Source organism: Dermacentor silvarum, chromosome 7 (genome assembly GCF_013339745.2).
Source record: "Dermacentor silvarum isolate Dsil-2018 chromosome 7, BIME_Dsil_1.4, whole genome shotgun sequence".
Lineage (NCBI taxonomy): Eukaryota > Metazoa > Arthropoda > Arachnida > Ixodida > Ixodidae > Dermacentor > Dermacentor silvarum.
The window spans coordinates 58,575,149-58,598,481 of record NC_051160.1 but is presented as its reverse complement, the minus strand read 5'-3'; the positions used below and the strand labels follow the sequence as shown (position 1 = coordinate 58,598,481).

At 46.5% G+C, this 23,333-nt stretch overlaps 1 protein-coding gene across 2 annotated transcripts in view; it reads right to left on the bottom strand.

Annotated features, from left to right (window-relative positions):
* LOC119458893 (dynein heavy chain, cytoplasmic) overlaps window positions 1-23,333 on the bottom strand; it is a 104,165-nt gene that overhangs the window by 42,409 nt on the left and 38,423 nt on the right. For both annotated transcript variants that reach the window (XM_049670744.1, XM_049670745.1), the window contains exons 25-33: window positions 21,316-21,482; window positions 20,472-20,645; window positions 17,680-17,845; window positions 12,794-12,979; window positions 11,486-11,689; window positions 2,757-3,039; window positions 2,069-2,169; window positions 1,185-1,335; window positions 160-403 (exon numbers count right to left, since the gene is read on the bottom strand). In XM_049670744.1, the coding sequence (XP_049526701.1) occupies window positions 160-403; window positions 1,185-1,335; window positions 2,069-2,169; window positions 2,757-3,039; window positions 11,486-11,689; window positions 12,794-12,979; window positions 17,680-17,845; window positions 20,472-20,645; window positions 21,316-21,482 (1,676 nt within the window). The remainder of the gene's footprint in view (window positions 1-159; window positions 404-1,184; window positions 1,336-2,068; window positions 2,170-2,756; window positions 3,040-11,485; window positions 11,690-12,793; window positions 12,980-17,679; window positions 17,846-20,471; window positions 20,646-21,315; window positions 21,483-23,333) is intronic.

Sequence of the window (23,333 nt, the reverse complement as noted above, 5' to 3'; positions counted from 1 at the left end):
GGTTCAGAGGGATAATTTACACATTATGAACAGAAAACAATAAGCAGATATCAATGCAACTACTGCATCCATTTATCTAGATGAGCTCAGAATATGACAAGAGTGGTGGCTAGCCAGTTAAACTTACTAAAGTAAAGCTCAATGACAAAGCCAGCTCACTTGAAGAAGGGCACAATCTTGGAGGCGAGCTTCTCGGCCGTGCGGAAGCCCTGAGAGAAGAGCATGACCTGGGCAATAAGCTGCCGGTCGGGGCTGGTCATGGCCAATGAGCGGAACAGCTTTTTCAGGTTGTCGGGAAGGTTGGAGCGGCCCGCATAGCCGGGGTTCATCGTGATGAAGATGGCCATGTCTGGGTTCACCCGCACCTGTTTTCCAATCAGCTCCACAGAGAGCTGCTCGGTTCCTGCAGAGAGAATTGGGAATGGAGGAATGGCAACCCTTGCACCAATGTTGTACCAAAGGCCCTCGATAGAGCTGTGCATCTTTTTTTTTTCAGCTGCAAAACTGAAGAAGGGAGGTCTCTTCGTTAACCATTAAAGGGTCCCTCACGTGTCTTGGGCATTGCAAACAGACAAATGCGGAGTGCAGATTGCACGGTGGTAATTGTCTGCAAAACATCAAACTTTCTTCTCAGGGAGCCCTCACTTCCAGATGAAAAGTAAAGGTCATGTGCACAATTCCCTCTACATAACATGCACCGCCTGCAACGTCATTAACTAGGGCATGTGACTTCAGTAAATCATTCAATGCAGAATGCACAATACCGCCACTTTAAATGTGCTGCACAGCAAAAAAGAAAGAGCAACAAAAGAAAAAAGGAGGTGGGGCTCATGACGTAAACGTGACACGTTCCCTTGGCTCGTGAAGCAGAGTGGCGACCTGCTCTTGCCGCTAACGAACGATCGCAGTTCGACGAGGCGCAGCTAGCAAAACTGAGAGCATCCTGCTCATTTTCTCTTCATGGTATGTACTGCCATTCTGATTCAATCTCTTGCTTGACAGCATCTCCCAAAACAGTGCCATTTCAAACTTGTCGGCATATTTCCAATTACGCAAGAAGTGATCAACGTACACTGACACTATGGCGATTTAGCAATCCAACTGGCCAGTTAAGATGCTAGCACGCTTTCCCTAACCCAACACTGACTAGCTTAACAACACAGGAACATGTAAGCAGCGCTTACCCCTTCCTCCCTCACGGCTGCGCAGGGTCTCCTGGATCATCTGGATCTGCTGCGAGACGGCTGAGAGCATGCGCTCCTCGAGCCGGTTGAACTCGTCAAAGCAGCCCCATGCACCCACTTGGCACAGGCCCACAAAGATGCGGCCCATGGCCTGCATGCATGGAAGAGAAAAGCACAGAGCGTGGTAAGACTCGGAAAGGTGCCCATGGAGCGTATCCTGCTTTGGTTGCCGTCAAAGTTATCAGGCAGGACTTGAGAGCGAGCAAGTAGGTATTCCATCAACAGTAGGCTTGAAACACAAAGGAAAACTCAAAAGGAAGATAACCTCAGGTTCATTGTGAAAGATCAAATAGATAAATTTGGTGCTTTTTGTTTTCAAAGCAAGACTAAAGTATCCGAGTGGATTCCTGGAGCTTCTGCGCATGTACTTGTCTACGGTTGTTCAATGGCAAGATTATGTAGTAATGCAATGTGGCATTTGTACCAGTTAGCGCTTGTCCACGTCCATCCTTTTGTCTCTGTTTGTTCCTTTTTGCTTCAAGTATACTAGTTGCTGTCGACAGAAAGCCAAAATTATTAAATGAACAGAAAGCTTGGCATGTTGCCATTTTCTGAATGCCTTGAAAAGCAGCTCAGAACGACATTAAAAAAAAAAAAAAAAAACGCCATGTGAAAAGTCTACAGGGCCATTACACATACACACCCTGTTTCTCACTTATCACCACTTCACAATTCGTGGCTTCTGTCCTTTAAAATGAGCTAGGCACACAACTGCTACTGATAATGGCAACATTGGAAGAGATGCCATACTGAGTTGACGTGGCAATACCCCTCGCATGACAAAGGTTGAAAGCAAAGCATGGGCATTACAGTGACCACCTCACCTGGAAGTCAAAGGTCTCATCACAGTTGAAGACTAGCACAAAGCGGCCCAGCTGATGTCCAAGAGCCTTCACCGACTCGGTCTTTCCAGTGCCAGCCGGTCCTGAGAGGGTACAACCGAGACAACTGCCCGTAAGAACACACACGACGACTAAGCATGGCCATGGTAAACGCACACTAAAGAAGTAACACTAAATCTGTTTAGACTGATAAAGTAATATTTAAAAACTCCATTTTTGTTAATTTTACACTAATAAGTTGATTACTAGAAGAGTAAATGAAAATAATTTTTCTTAATTTTTTTAAATTTCACGCCCAAACCTAAGCACGGGTACTTCAGTGTGATCTCATGAATTTCGAAGTATCTTTTTCATTTTTGCGCAGTAAAGCCCAAGTAAAAGTTCTTGAAACTTGCCAAGTTCAGCCTGACTTTTTTTTAGAACACACTGTAGTCCACTTTTCTCGACAAAAGGTTAAGTGCACAAGAGCAGACACTCAAAATCTATGACGTCCGAGTGAGCTGGTGCAAAGTTCCAAGGCAGCGTTGCCACCCTTCTATCATTTCTGAGTCTTCCTTTGCTTACCAAGATTTCTCTCATGGCAAGAGTGAGTTTTTCGTGATTGTAGCAGGTTAACTTACTAACAGAGCTCAAACTGCATTTCTCTCCAATGTGCAAGCGCATCTCTCACCGAAGGGTGATCCTCCGAGACGTGCCTCCAGGGCCTGGGTCATGGTCAGGTAGCAGCGGTCCGTCAGGGGCGTCTGCACAAGTTTGTCCTGCACGCCCAGGTACTCAAAGCCATAGCTGAACCGGGCGTTGGCCATGTGGATCGACAGCTGGCGCAGCACCTCGGGCTGCCGCGGGTCGAAGTAGAAGCGCATCTGGCTCAGCCACTGGAAGTCCCGGGGTCCCTTGACGCCACTCTTCAGCAGCGAGCGAGTGACGTCGCGCTTGTGCACGAACTCGGTGATCTGCGCACGAGAGCAAACAGAGGAGCGACAGAAGTTAGGCGTCGCGTAGCCAGGAAGACCTACGTACACAGCCAGTTTTGGAGAAGCCAACATTTATTTATTACTGTGGCCCGGCCAAGAGACCATCTCTGCAGCCCGTCTCATTTGGGAGGGCCAGCACCACAGGCTGCCACCTGAGCGCGGCGTGAATGTCGTCGTACGAGGAATGAATTAGGCTGGCGACCGTGTTGCCGGACTCTCGACAGGGTTAATCAGGACCTCCTCTTGGGTTTTGCCAATCAGCGCCTTGCGGCTCTAAATAACCCCTCTCCCCCCCCTCCCCCCATTTTTTTAATCTACATAATAGACCTTAGGGCCAACCACTAATAAAAACATTTTTATAATGATCAGTCCTGTTGGGCTATACCAGGAGTGTACAAGTAAGAAAAAGAACAATTAATTTGAATGATGGAAAAGCAACTGAAACCACACAGTATACTAGCTCATTACATTATACAAATGCAAGGAAAGGAAACAAACTTGGGCAAGAACATCATACAAGTTAGGTGCCTAGTTATAAATTTAGCACTATGCTAGAGAAAGTAGGAATTCTAACAATGACCAAGTTGTACCAGACAATAAATTCCAATGATCGAAATTCACATAATAAGATACAATTATGAAGGGTAACTGAAGCAGAAACTTCGCAGTAGCTGTTCTCCCACTTCGATATTGAAACAACATGCTTGTTACGGCTTCTTGCTGATTTGTGACTATGATTACATTGATTCTATGGTAACCTTACGCACAGCTCATAGCCTGGCAGGGCAGCAGCTTCCACTGTTAATGGTGCCACCGAGGTTTTGCTTCTGCAGCAATCTACAATTTTGTTCGAAACTCTCCTTAAAGGGCCCCTAAACCGCCTCCGATATTATTTTTTTAACATTTCAAGTAAACACGCGCATCAAGTTCAGAATGCCGTCACGATCAATGATGCCAAACGCTGCAGCGCTACGTGCCGGGCGCGCGCCACAAAATAAAAAGCAATGCCATGCTCCTCTCCAGGACTTTCCGGGATCCCCAGCGGTCACCAGGGTGCATCTGGTGATGTCACCAGGGGCGACGATGTCGATTGGTGGAACAAGGACCTACGACTTCCGGTTAGCCTGCTAGTAGGTATGCGCGCTCTCTGCTCTTCCTCGTCGTGATGCTCGCTTGTGCGCACTTGCGAATCGGCAATTACAGCCCACCATGCAAGTGCCAAATCACTCCCACTCCAACACAGTCGTGTTTAGCGGTCTGGTTAGCTGCGCAAACAGAGACCGACAGTGTTGGCCTTTCTAGATGTGCGCGCAAGACAGGGTCCATAGCAGCACGCTTCATATGAGCACGGGCCAGCACGGCAGCAGCGGGTAGCCGAGAAGTGTGGAGTTGTGACTAAGGCCTGTCCACGTTACCGGCACAGTAACTTGCCGCACGCCATTTATGGTGGATTCACACGAAGAACTAAATCTGTCTTTTCCGCAACGGACGGTGCATCACGTGACTACGCGTCATGAATTCATGCCGTCTGCGCGTCGTCCGCGACCCCCACGGACGGAAAAGACCGAGCTACTTTTCGCATCCGGATTCTGGCAGTTGAATGCTACGGATTTAGCCTACGATGCTCTACAAGTCTGGCAACAAGCACAACTTACAGCCTCCGAGATCTGCCTGGGCCGCCGCAACGTCATCGAGGCCATGTTCAGACAATACTGCCACTATAAGCCTACACGCCAAGAACTTGAGCATGGCTCTCGGGAAACGGTGCCCAATTGTCACGAATTCCTAGCGGTCAAAGCTTCTGGACACAAATTTAAAGCAAATACAAGTGTCAGTTTCAAAATTACGGGCCACACAGTGAACGACGACGACTTGATAGGTTCAAGGCGGATGGCTGCAGCTTCGGGCGGTGCCAACATGTTTATTTTTACGGCGCGGTCATCTGGATGCGTTTTGCTGCCGGACGGGCGGCGGAATAACCGCTGGCGCGATAAATTTTCGCGGAGCCGTCCGTCGTGTGGATCCACCATTACCGATCGCAGGCCACCATTCGACAACGGTTTTGCTCGCGAATGGCTCACAGTCTCCTAGCCGTAGAGAGGATGGGACCAGTACCCATTTGTGCAGCAGCCTCACCGCCCCTGATCGCTCGACAGCACTGATATCGTCGCTAGGCCTTTTCCGGTTCACATCAAAGCTAAAGCGAATGGCGCTTGGGAATGAATTACCAATGCTCACAAGCCACAATACAGTTAAGCCTGCTTATAACGAACCTTCATATAACGAATTCCTGGATAAAACGGTTTTTCTCTTCCCCGCCGTTACTCCACAGAAGCACATGTATTTGAGACCTCTACGTAACGAAGTGGCAGCGGGAGACCCCCACGAAATAATAAATTTTCCCCGCTGACAACGCAGGGGTTCTCAAGCATGTGCGTTCCGGGGAACCCTGCTAAGCTCCATGCAGCGCCAAGGAACCTCCCCCCCCCCCCCCGAATTACCTGAATTAAAATGTCCTAATTAAACTAATGTCGAATTATCCAGAATATTAAGAAAACAATAAGTGAATGCTTACTACTTCAACACGCTTTTATTTACTGAATGCATCAGCAAATCTTGTTTCTATTTTGCACAAACGCAGTGAGGAAGCTGGAATTCTTGTCATCTCATGACTGATTAAGGGCTAGCAGCGGCGAAGGTCTCGCAACATCCTTCGCAGCACGGCCGAGGCGCGCGTCTTATCTGCAGACATGCTTTTATCTACCGCGCGCACATCCAGTTATTTTTTCGCTAGGGAGCTGGTTGCCAACAAATCGTCCGTCCATTGCAATGTAGCCGGTGCTCCTAATCTGACATTTTTTGCACTGAGTCAAAGCGCAACTACTGCTTGCCGCAACCGCTGCTGACGAAACCGCGGCCATTATCGACGCGATCATGGACGGCGACCTTGCGGTTCAAAGGGCAGGCGACCGACGCACTCACCAAGTCAAAACGAAACTACCATTTGCTGCAACAAGTATGGACGAATCCGCAGTCACTATCGACGTGATCATGGATGACAACTGCGCAGTTATGAAGGCACGCAGCCGACATGCACACAGAGTCAGAACGAAACTACTGTTTGCCACAACCACTGCGGATGAAACCGTGGTGGCTATTGATGCGATCACAGATGGCGACTACGCACTTGTGGAAGCACGCGGCTAGCCGCCAACGCGGTGTTACGCGCGGCGATTAATGCAACAATAAGGGCTTTGAGGACACAAATAAGCACAAAGCATTCCGGCGTTGCTGTCAGTCACGTATCGCGTACGATTGCCACTGAGGACCCTAGCGATGCGGACTGCGCCGCTTCGTTTTTGGACGCTAGTTCTTTCGCGGCACGCATTTGTGGTGCTCCGCGCATTTATTTTTTTTTAATTCCTCAGACGTATACGTCAGTGCGCACGCTATCGACACCTAACCTATCTACAAATGAAGAAATGCGCATGTTGGTAAGTTACGGCCTCCGAGATTCAAGTGCAAAAGCTTAGCCGCGCTGCCCGTTTTCGAAGGTAGGGTGGCTACAAGCTGCATGCGGATTTATTGCGCAGTTCACGCACTGCCGTTACGCGCTGTGATGTGCTTTTTGACACTCGGGCATGGGTAATGGAAGCTCTGTGGATCGAGCACACCTCTTGTTCGCCGTTTTAGCCACTTAATTGGCGAGCGCGGGACCACGGAAAATTTATCAGTGGCTCGCGGAACCCCGAGCAGGGGCCTGCGGAACCCTAGGGTTCCACGGAACCCACTTTGAGAACCCATGACCTAGAGATTTCGCCCCAAATTTTGTCATTTTTGCGCGAGCAGCAACCGAAAGCACCTTCTCTGCCGCAACAAAATGCAAAGCGGCGGCGGCGCGCTCAAATTCACGGGGACTGCGAGGCAAGAGCGAGCACACGTGTGCGTGCGTGCAAGCATGCACGAGGCGGGCCTGCATCCCTCAACCCGGCGATCTTGCTGCCGCAGGCGTGACATTTCCCCCTCCCAAAAAAACGGGTCCAAAAATTGCCTGCGCGTTAGAATCGAGTACGACCCTAAATTTGCACTACCATATTGCCATCGGCATTTCAATATGGCTGCCTCCTACGCACTTCGAGCCTAGCTCTCGTATCTTCGACCATGTGCTGTAGTACGTGTGCTTAGGCATTAGTCTACCAATTTAGTTAAACAGCGAATGTTTACAAGTTTATACGGCCGATAAAACTACTATCCTTACTTTGTATAGCTGTCTGCTAATTCGCTGTCTCAATCGATGCTTTGCCTTTCGGGTGAAACTGGGACTTTTTTGTTCATCGCAACTTTAGTGTATTGGGAGTAAATCTTGAGTGATAGTTGTATTTCTGTACGAAAGCATGAGGTGCGCGGTACTGTAAAGAATTTTTCTTTCCTCTCTTTTGGTCACGGAAAACGGGTGCGCGTTACAATCGAGGGCGCGTTAGAATAGCATAAATACAGTAAGTGTTTCTTTTTCGAATTTTCGTGCCGAACCTGCATATAACGAAATCCTCTTTATAACGAAGCCTTTTCAGGAATTTGTCATTTTCGTTATATCCAGGTTTAACTGTATTTTCTCATTGTTGTTATCGCTCTTCGCAATAATACGCTTATATTAGCGGCGCCATCGGCTGCGATGCGAGCGCAGCCGAGCCGGTTGTCTGCCGTCGGTAGCCCGTGCACTGCTGCTGAGCTCGACAAGTATCGGAGCTCTCGTTCGTGCTTAATGTTTGACAGGGGACATCGTTTTTCATAAAATGTACAATTTAGGCATCACTTTATCAAGCGGAAATTATTTTGCTTGGAACAGAAGCTGCAGCTGATGTTTGCGTTGCCGGTGGCGGAGGCGCACAGCTTCGCGGTCGTCAATTGAATCATGGATCGTGCGGTGGCCAGTGCGCCAACCAAACTGCTGTCCACTTTGGACACTTTTCGCGTGGCAGACGTTCTACGGCATTGAAGGCCAGTTCGCCGTCGATATGTTTGCCGCTAGTTTGGACGTGCCTTAACCGAAAGTGGACAGTGTTTTGAAAAGCGCGTTGTCAATAACATATGTTAGTTAGTTATGTAAGGTTTTGTGGCGCAAAAGCAACTAAGGCTATGATGTGCCATGCACAGGATGAAAATATATAATTTGATAAAAGTGCTTCAAGCAACAAAGATCATTTACTTTAAAATTTGCTTAAGAACCCTGTTTCATCTAAAAACTTAAAAACATCGTCTAGAGATACAAGTGCATTTTCAGCTAGGATCAGGGATGGATGAAGTGGTGTTAGTGTTTTGTAAAGTTCATTAAAATATTTCTGTCTTTTTTCCTCCAACGCCAGACATGTTATTAAAATGTGATTTACAGTTAGAGATTCTTGGCAGTGATCACAAACCGTTTGTTGTTCATTTTTCAATAAAAAGTTATGTGTGAGATGTGTGTGTCCGATGCGAATGCGACATAGAATGACTTCCATGAAACGTTCCTGGTGATATGATGTCTTCCACTCCTGTAGTGTGGGTTTTACTATTTGTAGTTTGTTATTTACTTGGCAGCCCCACTCGTGTTGCCACTTTGAGGTGATCGCAGCACGGACCAACCGGACACAGTCCTTGAATGGAAGATTTATTTGTCTAATTTTGTTACAGGCTGTGAGTACTGCACATTTGTCCGCCTTTTCATTTCCCAGGATACCCACGTGACTTGGAACCCAACAGAGATGAATTATTTTACCATGCTTTTCACATTTGCCGAGCATTCTCAGGATGCAGCTGAGAAAAGGTTCGCACTCTGATTTTCTATGGAGAGAATTAAGTGAACTAAGGGAATCTGTGTAGACAACTGCTTTTTTATAATCTTCTGTTACTATTTTTTCCAAGGCCATAAGCAGGGCATATACTTCGGCTGTAAAAACCGAAGCAGACTGTGGCAACCTAAGACAATTGTCCCAGTGTTCCGATATGACTGCGCTTCCAACATGTTCATTTGTCTTGGAACCATCAGTGTAAAACTCGGTGTAGTCACTGTATTTATTTTGTAACTCTCAGAAATCTTGCATTATGTGTTGAAGCGGTGTTTCTTTTTTCTTGTGGCATGTTAGGGTAAAATCGCAAAAATGTGCGAAACCATACCATGGGGGGAGTCTGTTTGGTCTTTCGGCGACTTTGAGAGCCTCACTCGGAACATTGTAGCTTTGGCACATATCTTCGAATCGAAGGATAAGTGGTCTCACGCTATGCGGTTTGTTAGCATAATGTGTTCTGTGTGTGGTGTAAGTAACAAGAGTGTGGCATATATGATTAGGTAGAGCTGTGATTTTAAGCACGTATGAAATTGTAAGCAAGGCTCTTCGGTGCTCCAAACAGGGTTCGTTACTGTCGGCATATAAGCTTTCTACTGGTGAGGTCCTGTACGCACCAGTTGCTAAGCGTAGTCCGTGGTTGTGCGTGGGATCAAGACGTTTGATGTAAGACTGCCTTGCTGACCCGTAAACTATGCAACCGTAGTCAAGAATGCTGCGCACGACGGAGCGGTAAATACGCAACAGGCAAGTTGGGTCGGCGCCCCAATGCTTACGTGATAGGACCTTCAGGATGTTAAGCGCTTTGTTTGCTTTAGTTTTTACGCTGTTAATGTGAGCGATGAAGTTTAGTTTACTATCAAAAATGATTCCTAAGAACTCTTGTTCGTGTTTAACTGGTAACGGGTTTTGATTTAATTTGAGAGCTGGGTCAGGGTGTAACCCCCTTTTTTGTGAAAATACCACTGCCACAGTTTTTTGTGTAGAAAACCGAAATCCATTTTTATCGGCCCATTGCGTCAACTTGTTAATTGTTATCTGGATTTGCCTTTCGCATGTAGACATACCCGAGGCACGGTATGCAATTTGAAGGTCGTCGACGTATAAAGAGTACATAATGTTGGGCGGTATAACTGAATTTATGGAGTTCATCTTCACCACGAAAAGAGTAGTGCTTAATACGTAACCCTGTGGGACGCCATTTTCTTGGACAAAGACTCGGGACGGTGTTGCTCCCAGACGGACTTGAAATGTTCGGTTTGACAGAAAATTGGCCAGACAGTTGAGCATTCTGCCGCGTATTCCTAGTGTTGCTAGACCTTGTAAAATGCCATACCTCCATGTGGTGTCGTATGCTTTTTCTAGGTCGAAAAACACCGCTAGGCAGTGCTGTTTATAAAGGAATGCCTCACGTATGGTATGTTCAAGACGAACGAGATGGTCAGTTGTTGAGCAGCCTTTCTTGTAACCACACTGGTGAGTATCTAGTAAGTTATCTGTTTCGAGAACATATGTTAGTCTTATATTTATTATGCTTTAGTAGGATTTAGCGAGGCAACTTGTTAGTGCTATAGGTCTGTAGCTGTTAGGTGTATTTGGTGATTTTCCCGCCTTCAGGAAGGGAACAATAACAGCCTTTTTCCCCTCTGCAGGCATTTTACCCGTTTCCCAGATCGTGTTAAAAAAATGCAACAAGGCCTCCACCGCTTTCTGGGACAAATGGGCCAGCATAGCGTAATGTATTTTGTCAGGACCCGGTGCTGTTTTTTTACCCAAAGAGATTAACATATGTCACGTGACATTTGGAGCAGCACTCGGGGGAGGAGAGACCAGCCGACGAATGGAGTGTAGCGAAGGAAAGAGCGAAACGAGCGAGGGCCATGTTTCGACCATCAAAAGCGTGTAACGCTGCTATTAGGGCACCATTTAGAATAATTGTCTTTAAGCATGGTATAGTTACATGGTATAGTTAATGAGAACTGCAAATCAAGGGTGTTTACCATCTGTGGAACTATTCAACTTTAATAATGCCAGGAAGTGGCAATTAATCACTGCTGGGTTCAACCAATTAGTATTCACAACTCCACATGTCTGCACCAATGACAGTACAGCACCATCTACAGACATTATCCCATTTGACATCACCAATACCAATATGACAACCCTTTCCAATGAATGGTGAGAGCGAATATCTGCTCATTCTAGTTCTAATCTTTGCACTGTTCTTCACCATGAAGGCCCACCAATGAGCTCAAGTTCAGACATTACTGAAACCATAACATTGTTACAAATGACAACAGCCCAACACGTTTGTTGTAAACATTCCATGCATTAACGCACTCCGCAACTCTTCCCCCACGCTGTTGACATGCTGTCCATCGGACACACCTGCGCATCGCACCACCTGCATCTTCCTTCCTTTCAGTTTCTCACTGTCGCACTAACGCCACCTGGTCGTTCCCCTGGCAACTAGAGTCAACCGCGCGTGCCGCCTCCGAGAACCGTGCCGCCTCCGAGAACCGTGCCTTGCCTCGCCTCACTTTGAGCTCTCGATCTGCTTACACCACCGCCACTCTCTCCTCCCCACATTCCCATGAACTTACCAGGTGCTCGAGCTTCTTGCGCCGGATGGCCGGCTGCTCCTGGAGGACGGAGTCGGCAAGCACATTGAGCGTCTGCTCCACCGACTGCAGCACTGCCTCCAGGGGCTGGCTGCTGGCTTCTGGACCAGCCTTCTCCATCGTCTGCAGGGCAGCTTCAACGTCCTCTGACCAGGAGATTTGTGCCGCCAGCACCACAATCTGGCTCTGTGCAGGTGACCGAAAGAGAGAGACCGTTTTTAAGGTGCCCCACGAGCTCAATACGCAAGGCCGACAGGTCGTGTGTGTCAGTGTTTTGTTTTGCATTTAAGGTACCGGCTTCATACTCGCGTGACAGTGAGGCAAATGCCACGTAGTTCATGGCCGTCTGCTAAAAGCTTGAGAATTGCACGGTTCCGCAGTTCAGTTTTAGTTTTCGAAGTGAAATTGTCTTCAACTCATTACGATACAGAAATTAGCAGCGTCAGCTTTTTGGATGTCTGGAACCAGTTATGAACTCCTCGGATGACTGGCTTCAAGTATTACATTAGCTTGAAGTGTTTTCACTCAGTGCCAAGCATGCTGTTTTGGCAGAGTGCCGGCAATGCTGTTGCCCCCAGATGCTGATGTGTCTGGCACGAAGGCATGCGAAAGTAATCGAGAATATTACTGGTGCCACTTTGGAAAAATTTCCCATGGTCTATGCTCGGCCAGTGGGCTTCTTTGTTCCCGATTTCACTTATCTCGAAATTCCCCTTATCTCGACGTTTTTTCTGGTTTTTACACCTTTGAGTTAAAAGGGTTTTCCTGTATTCAGTAAAGAACAGTATAGATTCACACTATGTTAACTTCTTAAAGCAAGGTCTGCTCCACAGTTCTGCGATGCCCAAAAGAAGGTTACAATTCGCACTGAACTGGGTAATGAAAAAGGTGATCTGACTGAAAGTAACAACACATGCCTTATAATTATGCTATTTTTAATGTATTGTTATTTCCCGACTTCTGCCTTTGAGCTAGTAAATACATTCTGAACATTCACACAAGCACATGAGTTGCACAATTCAATTTAGTTTAAACTGCCAGCAATAAACCTTTTGACACTTTCGTACCTGCTTATGCTCCTCGCCCATGAGCGAAGAGTGAGTTATGTAAACACCACCATATGAAGCAGTTGTTGCCCTGAAGAATACAAGTTCCCTTGTTGAAACATTGGCTCCAACCTTAAGACATCCCCTTTTGGCCCACTGTTTATCAAGCAGTTATGCATTGCGTTCACCGCGTTCCCTGTGTTATTATTTGTGTCACTTGCGACCTGAGCGTCTCTTTCCTCACCTGGTATCGGTCGGTCCAGGCCATGTACTCCTCCTGCTTGATGGTGCCCTGCTTGAAGGGTGCGCTCTCGGCCACGGCCGAGGCCAGCCGCTTGGCCAGCGTCACGCGCATCTCCTTCTCCACCAGGGTCAGCCACTCGTTGATCTTGGGGTTCTCCGCAATGGACACTGGTGTGCTGAACACCATCTGTACACATGCAAGCAAAGGAAAGGAGCTCAATTCTGGTGCACAGAAATGACACAACAAGCACGTACAACTGCACAGTCGTCTTGCCCCAGTCTTTCACTGTGTCACCCTTCTAAACCACACTAAATGACCCATCTTTAAAAGCAACAGATTCAGAATGAGTGCAAATGCAGCCCTAAATTATGAAATTTTACGTGCCAAAACCACCACATGCTTATGAGGCACGCCGTAGTGGGGGACTTGGGATTAATTTGGGCCACCTGGGGTTATTTAAAGTGCACCTAAATCTAACTACACGGGTGTTTTCCGCACTTCGCCCCCATCGAAATGCGGCCGCCATGGCTGCAAATGCAGCACTAAACTTGGTGACAAACTAAGAGTTCAAAACAAGCTCCACGTAAAACAGCACAGCATTCGCCCTTTGGGACTCTGCATTCCAAGACATGGCTCCCGAGAGATGCTAATATTTAGAGGTGTGTGAATAATAATTTTTGAGACCGAATCAAATACAAATCGAATAGTGCCAGAAGCAAACCAAACCGAATAGAATCTTGAATACAGTAAACCTTCATTATCACAAAATCGCTTTACTCGAATTATTGATTTATTAGAAAAATCTCCCAGTTTCAATCCAAACGCATGGCATTTCAAACTGGCTTACTCAAAGCATACCGAAAAGTCGCTCCGATTAGAGCGAACTAGCAAGGGGCGTGTGCGCCGCTCACAACAGCGCTCAATGACTTTTGCGCCTATCGAGCGAGCGACCCTCTCCGTCGCCAGCTATCACCATCGCGTTGTCTGCGCACCCTTTTCCTGTATGCTGCTGCGCCCGCATGTCGTCAATGGCGACTGGTGCCGCCATGGAGTCGTGGCACTGTGGAAGAAGTGCGGAACAGGACAAGGTGAATGTTACTCCGTCCAGCCTTCCGCGAGCCCAAGGTCACGTCACCCGAACCAAGACACACTACTTTGTGTTCGTGTCTGATCCAAAATGCGCGGTGTGATAGCCCAATTAGACCTCTGTGGAGTTGTGCTATTTCACCTCTACTTTCTTAGCTTTTATTCAGTAGTCGCTTTTATCGAATTACCATTTATATTCAATTTTTTCACCGATTTGTTCACTTCGTTATAACGAGGGTTTACTGTACTTCTAGAATAGCTTTCGGATTTTGAGTGGCAATTTTCACAATTGTTGAAATAGAATGTCTGTATCCTAGTATTCATAACATCAATTTTGTCACTACACTGCACATTATATGAGGCATTCTTTATTAAATAGCACAAATGGAGCATTAGAAACAATTAAGCAGCTTGTTCGCATGCACAGGACCCTTTGGAGAGTGCAATCACTGTATAGCCAGTCAAATTGAGCTCCCTGAAAACGTAGACTGATCCAATACATAAGTTTTCAAGTTTTATACAGTTGACTTCCGTTAGTTCGACTATGGCGGGACCAACAAAACTGGTTGGATTATCCGGTGGGTCGAATTAAACAAGATGCAGAAAAAATTAGGGGCAGCTTCAAAGTAAGTGGTGCGAAGACTGTGCGAACAATGAGGCTGGTGGCCCTTCCCTAGCTTGAACTTTGCTTTCCTTTGTTTAACTTGGTTTGGCTTGGCTGGTTATTAGCTTTGTCTTTGCTTTCTTTTGCTTAACTTGGTTTGGGAGTATCGGGACGATACTCGGGGTCAGCGCGCAGTCTTCCAAAGGCCACTTTATAGTCCGACGTAGTGCTGACGCGGCAGCATGCTCGGCACGGGGACGCCACCCGCAGTACTCAATAGTCCAGCGCGAGGCGTGGCCGACAAACACCGGATACGTCGGCCGCGTCTCGCGCTGTGGCGAGGGTAACCTGGAAGAGAGTGGTAACCTTGCCGAGCGACAACGTTACGTGCGTTGCCAAGCAATGCCTCGCACCAGGTTAGCGAGGCGTTGCTAGGCGACGTGCGATGACGTCATCGCCAGGCGCAGTTTTCTGCTAACGCTCCACGGCCCAACCAAAAGCTTGAACAGCTCCGCTGTTAAAAGATGTTAGAACACACCAATGAATAATTTGGCAATAGCCCAATTCTCACATGCCCCCAAATCAAATGCGTGCCTGCTTTCAGTGTGTCCAAAGTAGAAAACTAACGTAGAGTTAACATTAAAGGACCTAGGGGGTATTCTGTAAGAGTCCACCTAGTGGACTGTCCATTTCTGCTGTTGCGATTGGCTCGAGGTGCATGAGCGTGCACCTGGAGCCAATTGCGACAGCCGAAACGGACAGTCCACTAGGTGGACTGTTACAAAATACCTCCCCTAAACGAAGTATAAATCTAATGCACGCTGGATTTTTTAGCAAGAAAAAAGGGCAAAGGTCTAATATGTGTTGCACAGTGGCAGCTGATTTACTAAAGTCAGCTTCTCCGCATAATTTCCTTTAAAGGGACACTAAAGAGAAACCAGAAGTTGAGCTTTAATGGTAGATTATCCTTTCGCAATCACAGTCATACCATTCTTACAGCAAACAGATGTTTAATAAGCGAGAAAATAGCGAAAAACTGAAGGATAGGTGCTGAACCCCTTCAAATTTCCTGCAATACACGTTCGTGACGTCGGAGATCACAAACGCAGGCTCGTAGCGATTGGTCGAGAGCGATTTATCGCTGTTAATAAAACGCAAAATGAAATACACCTTAAACGTACATAAACAGCTTTTGCCAACTTTTTAAACCATTTCAAGTGAGAAAGTACAAGTTTAGCGCAAAATTCAATAAATAAGAAAAAATGGCATGGCGCTACATCCGTTCGTGATAGTTTCGTAGTTTCGTTTTTGCTCCATTCTACGGTGTTTAGTTGCGTGCTGCGTGGCTCGTATGTCGTCCTGAAGGGAACATCGCATTAGACGACTCTTGCACAGGATAGTGCTTAGTGCACTTGAGAGTACTTCTGCTGGTATCGCCGATTATCGCCGATTATCGCCGCTTAAAGGCGCTAAAATGACACCTGTTGGACGCTCGCGCGATATAGCCAGGTGAAAATTACCGTACTATTGCTTCAATTTTATGTATCATCGTGCACAGCTGACAACTTAATTATTCGAAAAGTATTACAAAGATATTCATATTTACGAATACAGTGCAGTGCACTTATAACGATATCAAGAAATACGAAAGATCCTATCGTTATAACCGATCATCGCTATATCTGGACAGCCGTTAAAGAAAAAAAATAAAGACTGTTGAATATACCTTTGTAGTCCCGAAAGCAAATTCGCCAATTGCGATAAGATATTAAAATATCAACGTTGTAGAAAGTAAGCTGTGAAGAATAAAATGTTTATTTCTAATTCTAAATAGCGCCTCAATCGTTCGGCGCGATGAAATAGAAATCTGCACTTGCTTTCGCAGAAGTTTCGGATTCACAACGCCGTGTCCAGCTGTTGCGCGAACACTGGCGGCTATAATTTAGCGTGCATTAAATCAATGAGTGACTCAATTGACGACATTGCACTTTGGTTGAACATAGGGGTCGGTGTCAATGACGAACCATTGTCAATATCGTCATCACTGCTGCTGCTGTCGTCACCTCCGTCGCACAGCGCCGCCGTCTGTCGCGACCAACGATCGCCCCGTCGGAGATCTCTTCACAGAACGAGGCAGCACTATCTGCACTCAGAAACTCCTCTATCGAAGCACCACCTATTTCATCATCGGTAACGACGTGCTCCCACAGTTCGGTAATGTCAGCGACTTCCACCGTGTTGGTTTAGCCCAGGGGGGTTTCGTCCTGGCGCACAAAGCCCGGCTTTTCCGTTGATCGGCATGGCCACTGCTTCTAGCCTTCATGATCGTGGCGCTCCCGGTTTTCGTAATCACCGATATCAACGACTGCGCGAGCTCATACTTCTTCGATTCTCGCAAAATTTGCAGTTTCGACGCAGCTTTGCGCTTTGTCAGCGCACCTCCCGCTGCGCTTCCACGGTGCATTTCCGCGCTCACTGAGAGAGAGAGACAGCTTATGTTTTTTTTTTTTTTTTTTTCACTTCTATGGACGCTCACCCAACCGCCGGCGACGAGTAAGCGACACGAAGCAGCTGGCGGCATCTTGTGCACGCTGCACCAACTTCCAATGCTCTCCGTGGCTTTCGCAATCGGCGCGCGAGCGGGATGTGCCGCACGGTAATGGCGGCAGATACGAACTCACATAGGCAAACTTTTCACCCCATATCGGTTAACGGCCACTCAGGAACGCAAATTACACGATTATTCTGCATGAAAAATGCCGCCCAGAAGCAAAATTTCGATTGTTATATCCGATACGCAGTGAATAACCGATCGTTATATATGTTTTTTTTTCTCATAGCCCTAATGCATAAGTTGATACTGTTAAGTCGACTCATCGTTATAACCGATATATCGTTATATGTGGTATCGTTATAAGTGGACTGCACTGTAGTGACTATTCGAGCCAAACACCAAATCGAATAGGAAACTATTCGATTCGCTTATTCGAAAGTTTCGAATGTCGCACACCGCTACTGATATTGAAAGACGCCAATTCCCACCATGACATCACAAAAATATGCAAACACAATTATTGGCTGGTACACATCTACACAAACTCTCAGTTTGATGGCAATGTGCTTTTCACTGCATTTGTAGGTTGTCACCGTCAATAGGATGGGTGCAAACTTTGCACGTAAAGCAAGGAGGACGCACCTCTTCTCCCTCCTTGGAGGACAGTCCCATGACCAGGGTGTTGTCCTCGTTGAGGACAATGGCGGCAACACCGGCAAACATCTTCTTGAAGTGCTTCTGCAGCCGCGGGATGTTCTTGCTGTTGCCGATGATCTCCAGCAAGTCCTCGTCACCCACAAAGTAGAACCTGCACGTGCCGTGTGAAATCAGGATTGGATTCCCACCGGAGACTCGGCTCCTCGCCTAGAATCGGGCCGAGAAGCTGAATACCCAACAAAACACCACTGTTGCGTGAACACTGCTAACCCCACACCACGATTTATACCATTCGTCAAGGTTTCAGTAAGTTCGCACAAGTGTGAATACAGAATCAAGCTTGAATGGCAGACTAAGTGGCCTGTTTGCTGACACTGATCAAAATGGCATCTCTAAATTCCCAACAAAGGGACGAATGTGCCTACATAGGTCTGTGGCACAGAAATTTTAAGACGTTTATTGTAACTTATTTATAACTACGCCTGCCTGCATGCAATGCCACGTGCAATACACAGAGAACTCAACCATAACTACATGACAGAACTAAATATACAGTAAAACCTTGACAATTCGAACTTGGTTAATTCGAAATTTGAGTTAATTCAAAGAATTTGAGCGGTCCCGTCATTTTCAATGCAAATTCTACCGGATAATTTGAATGCCCCGCGCGGCTCTATTCGGATAATTCGTAATTTCTGGCTGGTGGCAACGTGCAGCTGTGAAGTTAGGGTGCTCCACACAGTCGCCAACCGATTTTCCGAGCTCGCGGGGACTGAAAAATAGTCCGAAAAACTCGTTCGGCCGAAAAAAAAAAATTAGGCCCCTTAGTGCGGTTTAAAAAAATCTTTAATTCTAAATGCCCTGCCTCATACTACGCTTGGAGGGGATCAGACTTGCTTGTATTTGCACAGCAGTGACATCATCTCCGCCGTGTACAGTCCACACGAGCGTCACCGCGTTGGCGATCTCCACCAACGGAGTTCGCCATGGAGATCGAAGAAACGATCGCACCACTTAGCTCTCGCGAAGGCATAGGAGGTAGCGCCGATCACCAAGACACCTGCTCAGTGTACACGGCACGTTCAAAATAGCAACCGAAACTTATGAGAAAAAAAAAAAAAACATCCCACAATAAATGGCTATGACGACAGTGCTGACCGCATATGCCGTATTTACTCGAATCTAACGCGCACTTTTTTTTTTGCGATAAAACACATCCAAAAATTGCGTGAGCGTTAGAATCGAGTACGACCCTAAATCTGCATTGCATAGTTTCCGCGGTCAACAAGCGAGATGTGCTCATGTTTGTTCGTGCGCACGTGACACCGTGCTTGTTAATTTATTTAGTAAGCGAATGTTTGCAAGTCTATACGGACGATGAAACTGCTATCCTTACTTCGTATAGCGATCTACTAATTTGCTATCGCATTCGATGCTTCGCCTTTTGGACGAAACTGCGACTTTTTTTTATTCATCGCAAGTTCAGTGCGTCAGGAAGAAATATGTTTTTTCAAATGAAAGAAAGTTGTATTTCTGTTTGAAAGCATGAGGTGCACGGTACTGTAAAGGACTTTTTTTTTTATCATCACGGAAAACTGGTGCGCATTACAATCGAGGGCGGTTAGAATCGAGTAAATGCAGTAGAAAGAAAAAAGGAAAAGTGCAGTCCTCTGGAGAGTTTTATCAGCCAAGAGCGGGCATGGCCTCTGAGACTGGACGATGGCACGAGCTCTCTACTGATAGCACGCGCCTCCCAATCTTGCAGGCTATAGAGCGAACCACTGGAATCCAAGCCAGTGCAAAATCCAACATGGCGGCCTCCAAGATTGGGACATTTGTACAGTGGCTAGAATAGGGGTAGCGTGGCTCGGAACGAGCGATTTAGTCCGGAAAATCGAACTTTGGGGTCTCAATTCGTCCAAAAAATTGGTTGCGAAAATGCATGAACTGAATGGGAACCCTGACGGAGCATTTTTGAAGTCCGAAATATCTAGCAAGTCCAAATTTTTGGAGTCAAGCACCCGCATGCCCACTTTAACGGCAGTTATCGATTCTGTGAACATCGTCCATAACTTTGTTGAGTGCAGTGCGGGCGATATTTATAAGCTACGTGTTGTGAGCCAGCCGGAGAGCATAGCACTTGGGGTGGCGAACTACTGCGCCAAGTAATCCCGCATCAGTGATTACTTCGAGTAATCTTTCTCGGACATGGAAAAATAAAGGTGATTTCTTTTTGCAGCAAGTTCTTGCTTGTTTTTTTAAAAATTCATTTCGGTTAATTGGAAAATCCGCTTAATTTTCGTCGTCCGGCGACCTTCGAATTATCGAGGTTTTACTGTACAATGAATTCCCCGTGTCAGCAGCACATTACATGTTCCCGCCAGTTCTTGGTGGCCAGCACACCACTGCAATGCAAGACCCCACTATTCTAATTTATTTATGAATGCATCAGAACTTGACAGTATTAATTCATTCCGAACTCCTCACTTCGCAATTCGCATAGCTATGTTAACACAAATTAGAGCAGATGATGCCAAGCAGAACCCGAATCTTGTAGTGATTATCCACCATTTTTACTTTTTCTCCCTGCTTCGCATCACCAAGTGCGACCCTTCACACCAGGAAGACTGAATCGGCACAGCAGTTGCTAATAAAATAATGACAAGTGAAAAAAGTGTTACAAAAGTGGAACATTTCGGCCATATTTTGTCGGCAGAATGCACTGCTAATTGCCAGTGTTGTCAGAGTCCATACAACTGCCTCACTTTTCTTTTTACCTGGGGAATGATGATCGTTCCCGCTCCAGGTACTCTCCAAGGGCCTTCTGGATCTTGCCAAGCAGGTCAGCGAGTCGCTCGAGGGAGCGCTGTACCCCTTGAATGTTGAGCACATCCAGCACCAGGGGGCTCTTGCTCACTTTCTTCATCAGGGTAAGAAACTCTGAGCTGATGCTGCACAGACGGAGGCGAGGAGAAAAGTATGACACAAGACAATGTGCTAAAAACAGAAGACAAGATCCAATCGACAGTGGCCATATCCGCTATCACACTACACATCCATGCAATCTCATCAGTGCAAACAGCTTGCATCAAATCCTCGAGACAAAGTATGGCAGTTCAGTTCAAACATTTAAGAGTGTCGTGTCGCCGGCCCAGTGACACGGAGTGAGCACGCTACGCCACTGTTGTCTCCATGCCGATCCCCCTTTAATCTGGAGAACATAACTTATACACAAGAGCGCTGTGGCGCCATCTGTCGCACGTGCCCTGCGTCACGTCGGCAGTGCCATCTGTTGCAAAGGCACGACACTACGGAGTGGAATGATGCATAATCAGTCACCACCGTAAATGTCTACATAGACTATCAATGTGCACTTCGTCTTGGGGGTTCACAAACCACACTAAGAGTCAAATAGGCCTATTGTATAAGCTTGCAGCTAGAGCTGCATTATATGTTGTTAGGTCACCAAATAGCCGCAACATTTCAAAATTCTTCAGTAAGCAAAAACATACAGATGTGTTACACTTACACAAACATGGCATACGCATGTAAAGCAGTCAGCACAGCACGTTTCTGCCCTGCATTAAGTATCGCAATTTAGAAATTGTTTCACTGGCGCACCTCGTGAAGCGAGAGGTCTCCATGGGCAGCAGTGTCTGGATGTCTGCGCTGCCCGAGAAGATACCCTCCAGGTAGACCCAGCGCCGCTGCACATCAATCCAGACGTCGAACAGGGCATTGATGCGGTTCAGCTTCTCCTCCCAGGCCAGAGCATCCTCCTCGAACTCCTGCATTATCGATGTAAGCACAATGATTGTCGTCCAGAGGTCTAAGAAGCCAAAGGCATCCCAAATGTTTTAAGGGGGCACTCACTTTTCTTAATCTCCATCTCTCAAAAGTGGTGCTAGATCTGATACTATGTACCCATACCCGTACCCGTACATGAAGATCAGGCAAGAGACGAAGCGCACGGCAATGAATGCGCCTGAAGAGGAGTCAAGGTTTGTGAGCGATCAGCCGGCAACTACTGCGAACACCTAGCAAGTTGGTGCGTGTAGTGGATAGGAGCAGCAATAGCTCACCTGCGGACACAAAGCTCCGAAATGAATTTGCAGAACACAGTCTATACTGACAGTGTTGTGGAGTCAAGGTTGCACACACAACATTCGCAATTTGGGATGAGTGAACGTGACACAAACCAACAGCCGTAACGAAGCTATGAACAGGTATTTCAGTGATGCCCGGCATAGACCAAATTCCATAAACTATATTCCAGCAGTGCCTTTTTACTGTAGAAGTTCCATTTTGTTGGCCTGCCCAATTTGTCAGACATTTCTTGCGACCTCGTCCATGTCTGATAAATCTGCAGGTGACAACTTTCCTCACACAAGCGGCAACGCGCAAGTGTTCAATGACGAGCGCGCAACACTGCCAAGTGGTCCGAGCAGAGGCTTCTCCGTCGCCTCGGCAACCTCTGTGCACCCGCATCGTACATACCATGTCACATATAATGCAGTGCCGTCACGACTTTTTTTTTTTTTTTTTACATTTTTCGTTCATTCACTCTCTGCATGACTTTCTCCTTTGCATTGCCTTCGTCGCTCTCCATAGGCTCTCCTCAAACCGGCGCACTTTGTTAAGAAGTGTGCTGCCTGCCTCACTTGTTTGCGGGATTTTCCAGAAACCATGGTATTGCCGATAATTCTTTCGCGTGGCTGCACTATAAGAACTATGCATATACATGGAGTTCTACGAGAAGGTAAACAGTAGGAGTGTGCGAATAATCGTAAAATAGGTATTCAAAAATTTTCAAATATTCGGTTGTATAAGCATATTCAAAGCAGATAGAATATATTGCTGACTGTGCTGCAGCAAACACTGTTCTTAGCGTTTGTTCCTATCTAATCTAAGAACATGTATCTAAATTTGTGCTGAATTTTATTATAATTTCGTGCTGTTGGCAAAATTTTGCCTGTAAAGCACGCTTAGCCATTGGACGTCAATCTTTTGCGGGAAAGCCAGCCTCTCAGTAGCAAGGGGGCACAGGTTTGCCGGACAACGATGGTGCACTGTTTTGCAACGCCACCCCCAAACCGAGCTTATTGCTTGACAGCAAATGCGATGAGTGATGGCTGGCACAGAGTCAAATGCCTCTGAATTTACAGGCATTTGATGCTATATATAATAAGGCACAGGTTGGCGAGAACAGACAGCTAGTAGGAATTACTCAATTTTCAAAGTTAAAGTGAGCCAAATAATATTTCAATACAACGGCTAATTACTCTAGCTTTTTATCATTGACAATGTAGTTGCAATGTTCCAACATGTTGGAATAACCAAGCTTGCAAACAAATGCATGTGCGTATCATTATTTAACATCGATAGCTAAGTATTCGTTTTAAGTTCGTATGCAAAAATTTTGATACATTTGCACACCCCCAGTAAACAGGACTTGGAAAAGTACATGTTATGCCCAGTCCTGTACTGCAGGCGGTTACATTATAAGTAGTCTAAACTGCATTTCAAATGCATAATCTTGCAGAGAGACTGCTCTACCTGAAACTAGGCTTTTTATTTAGGCAAAAATTTTGCTGCAGTTGGCAACTGAAAACACTATCTTGGCAAGCTTCAGCTTAAGC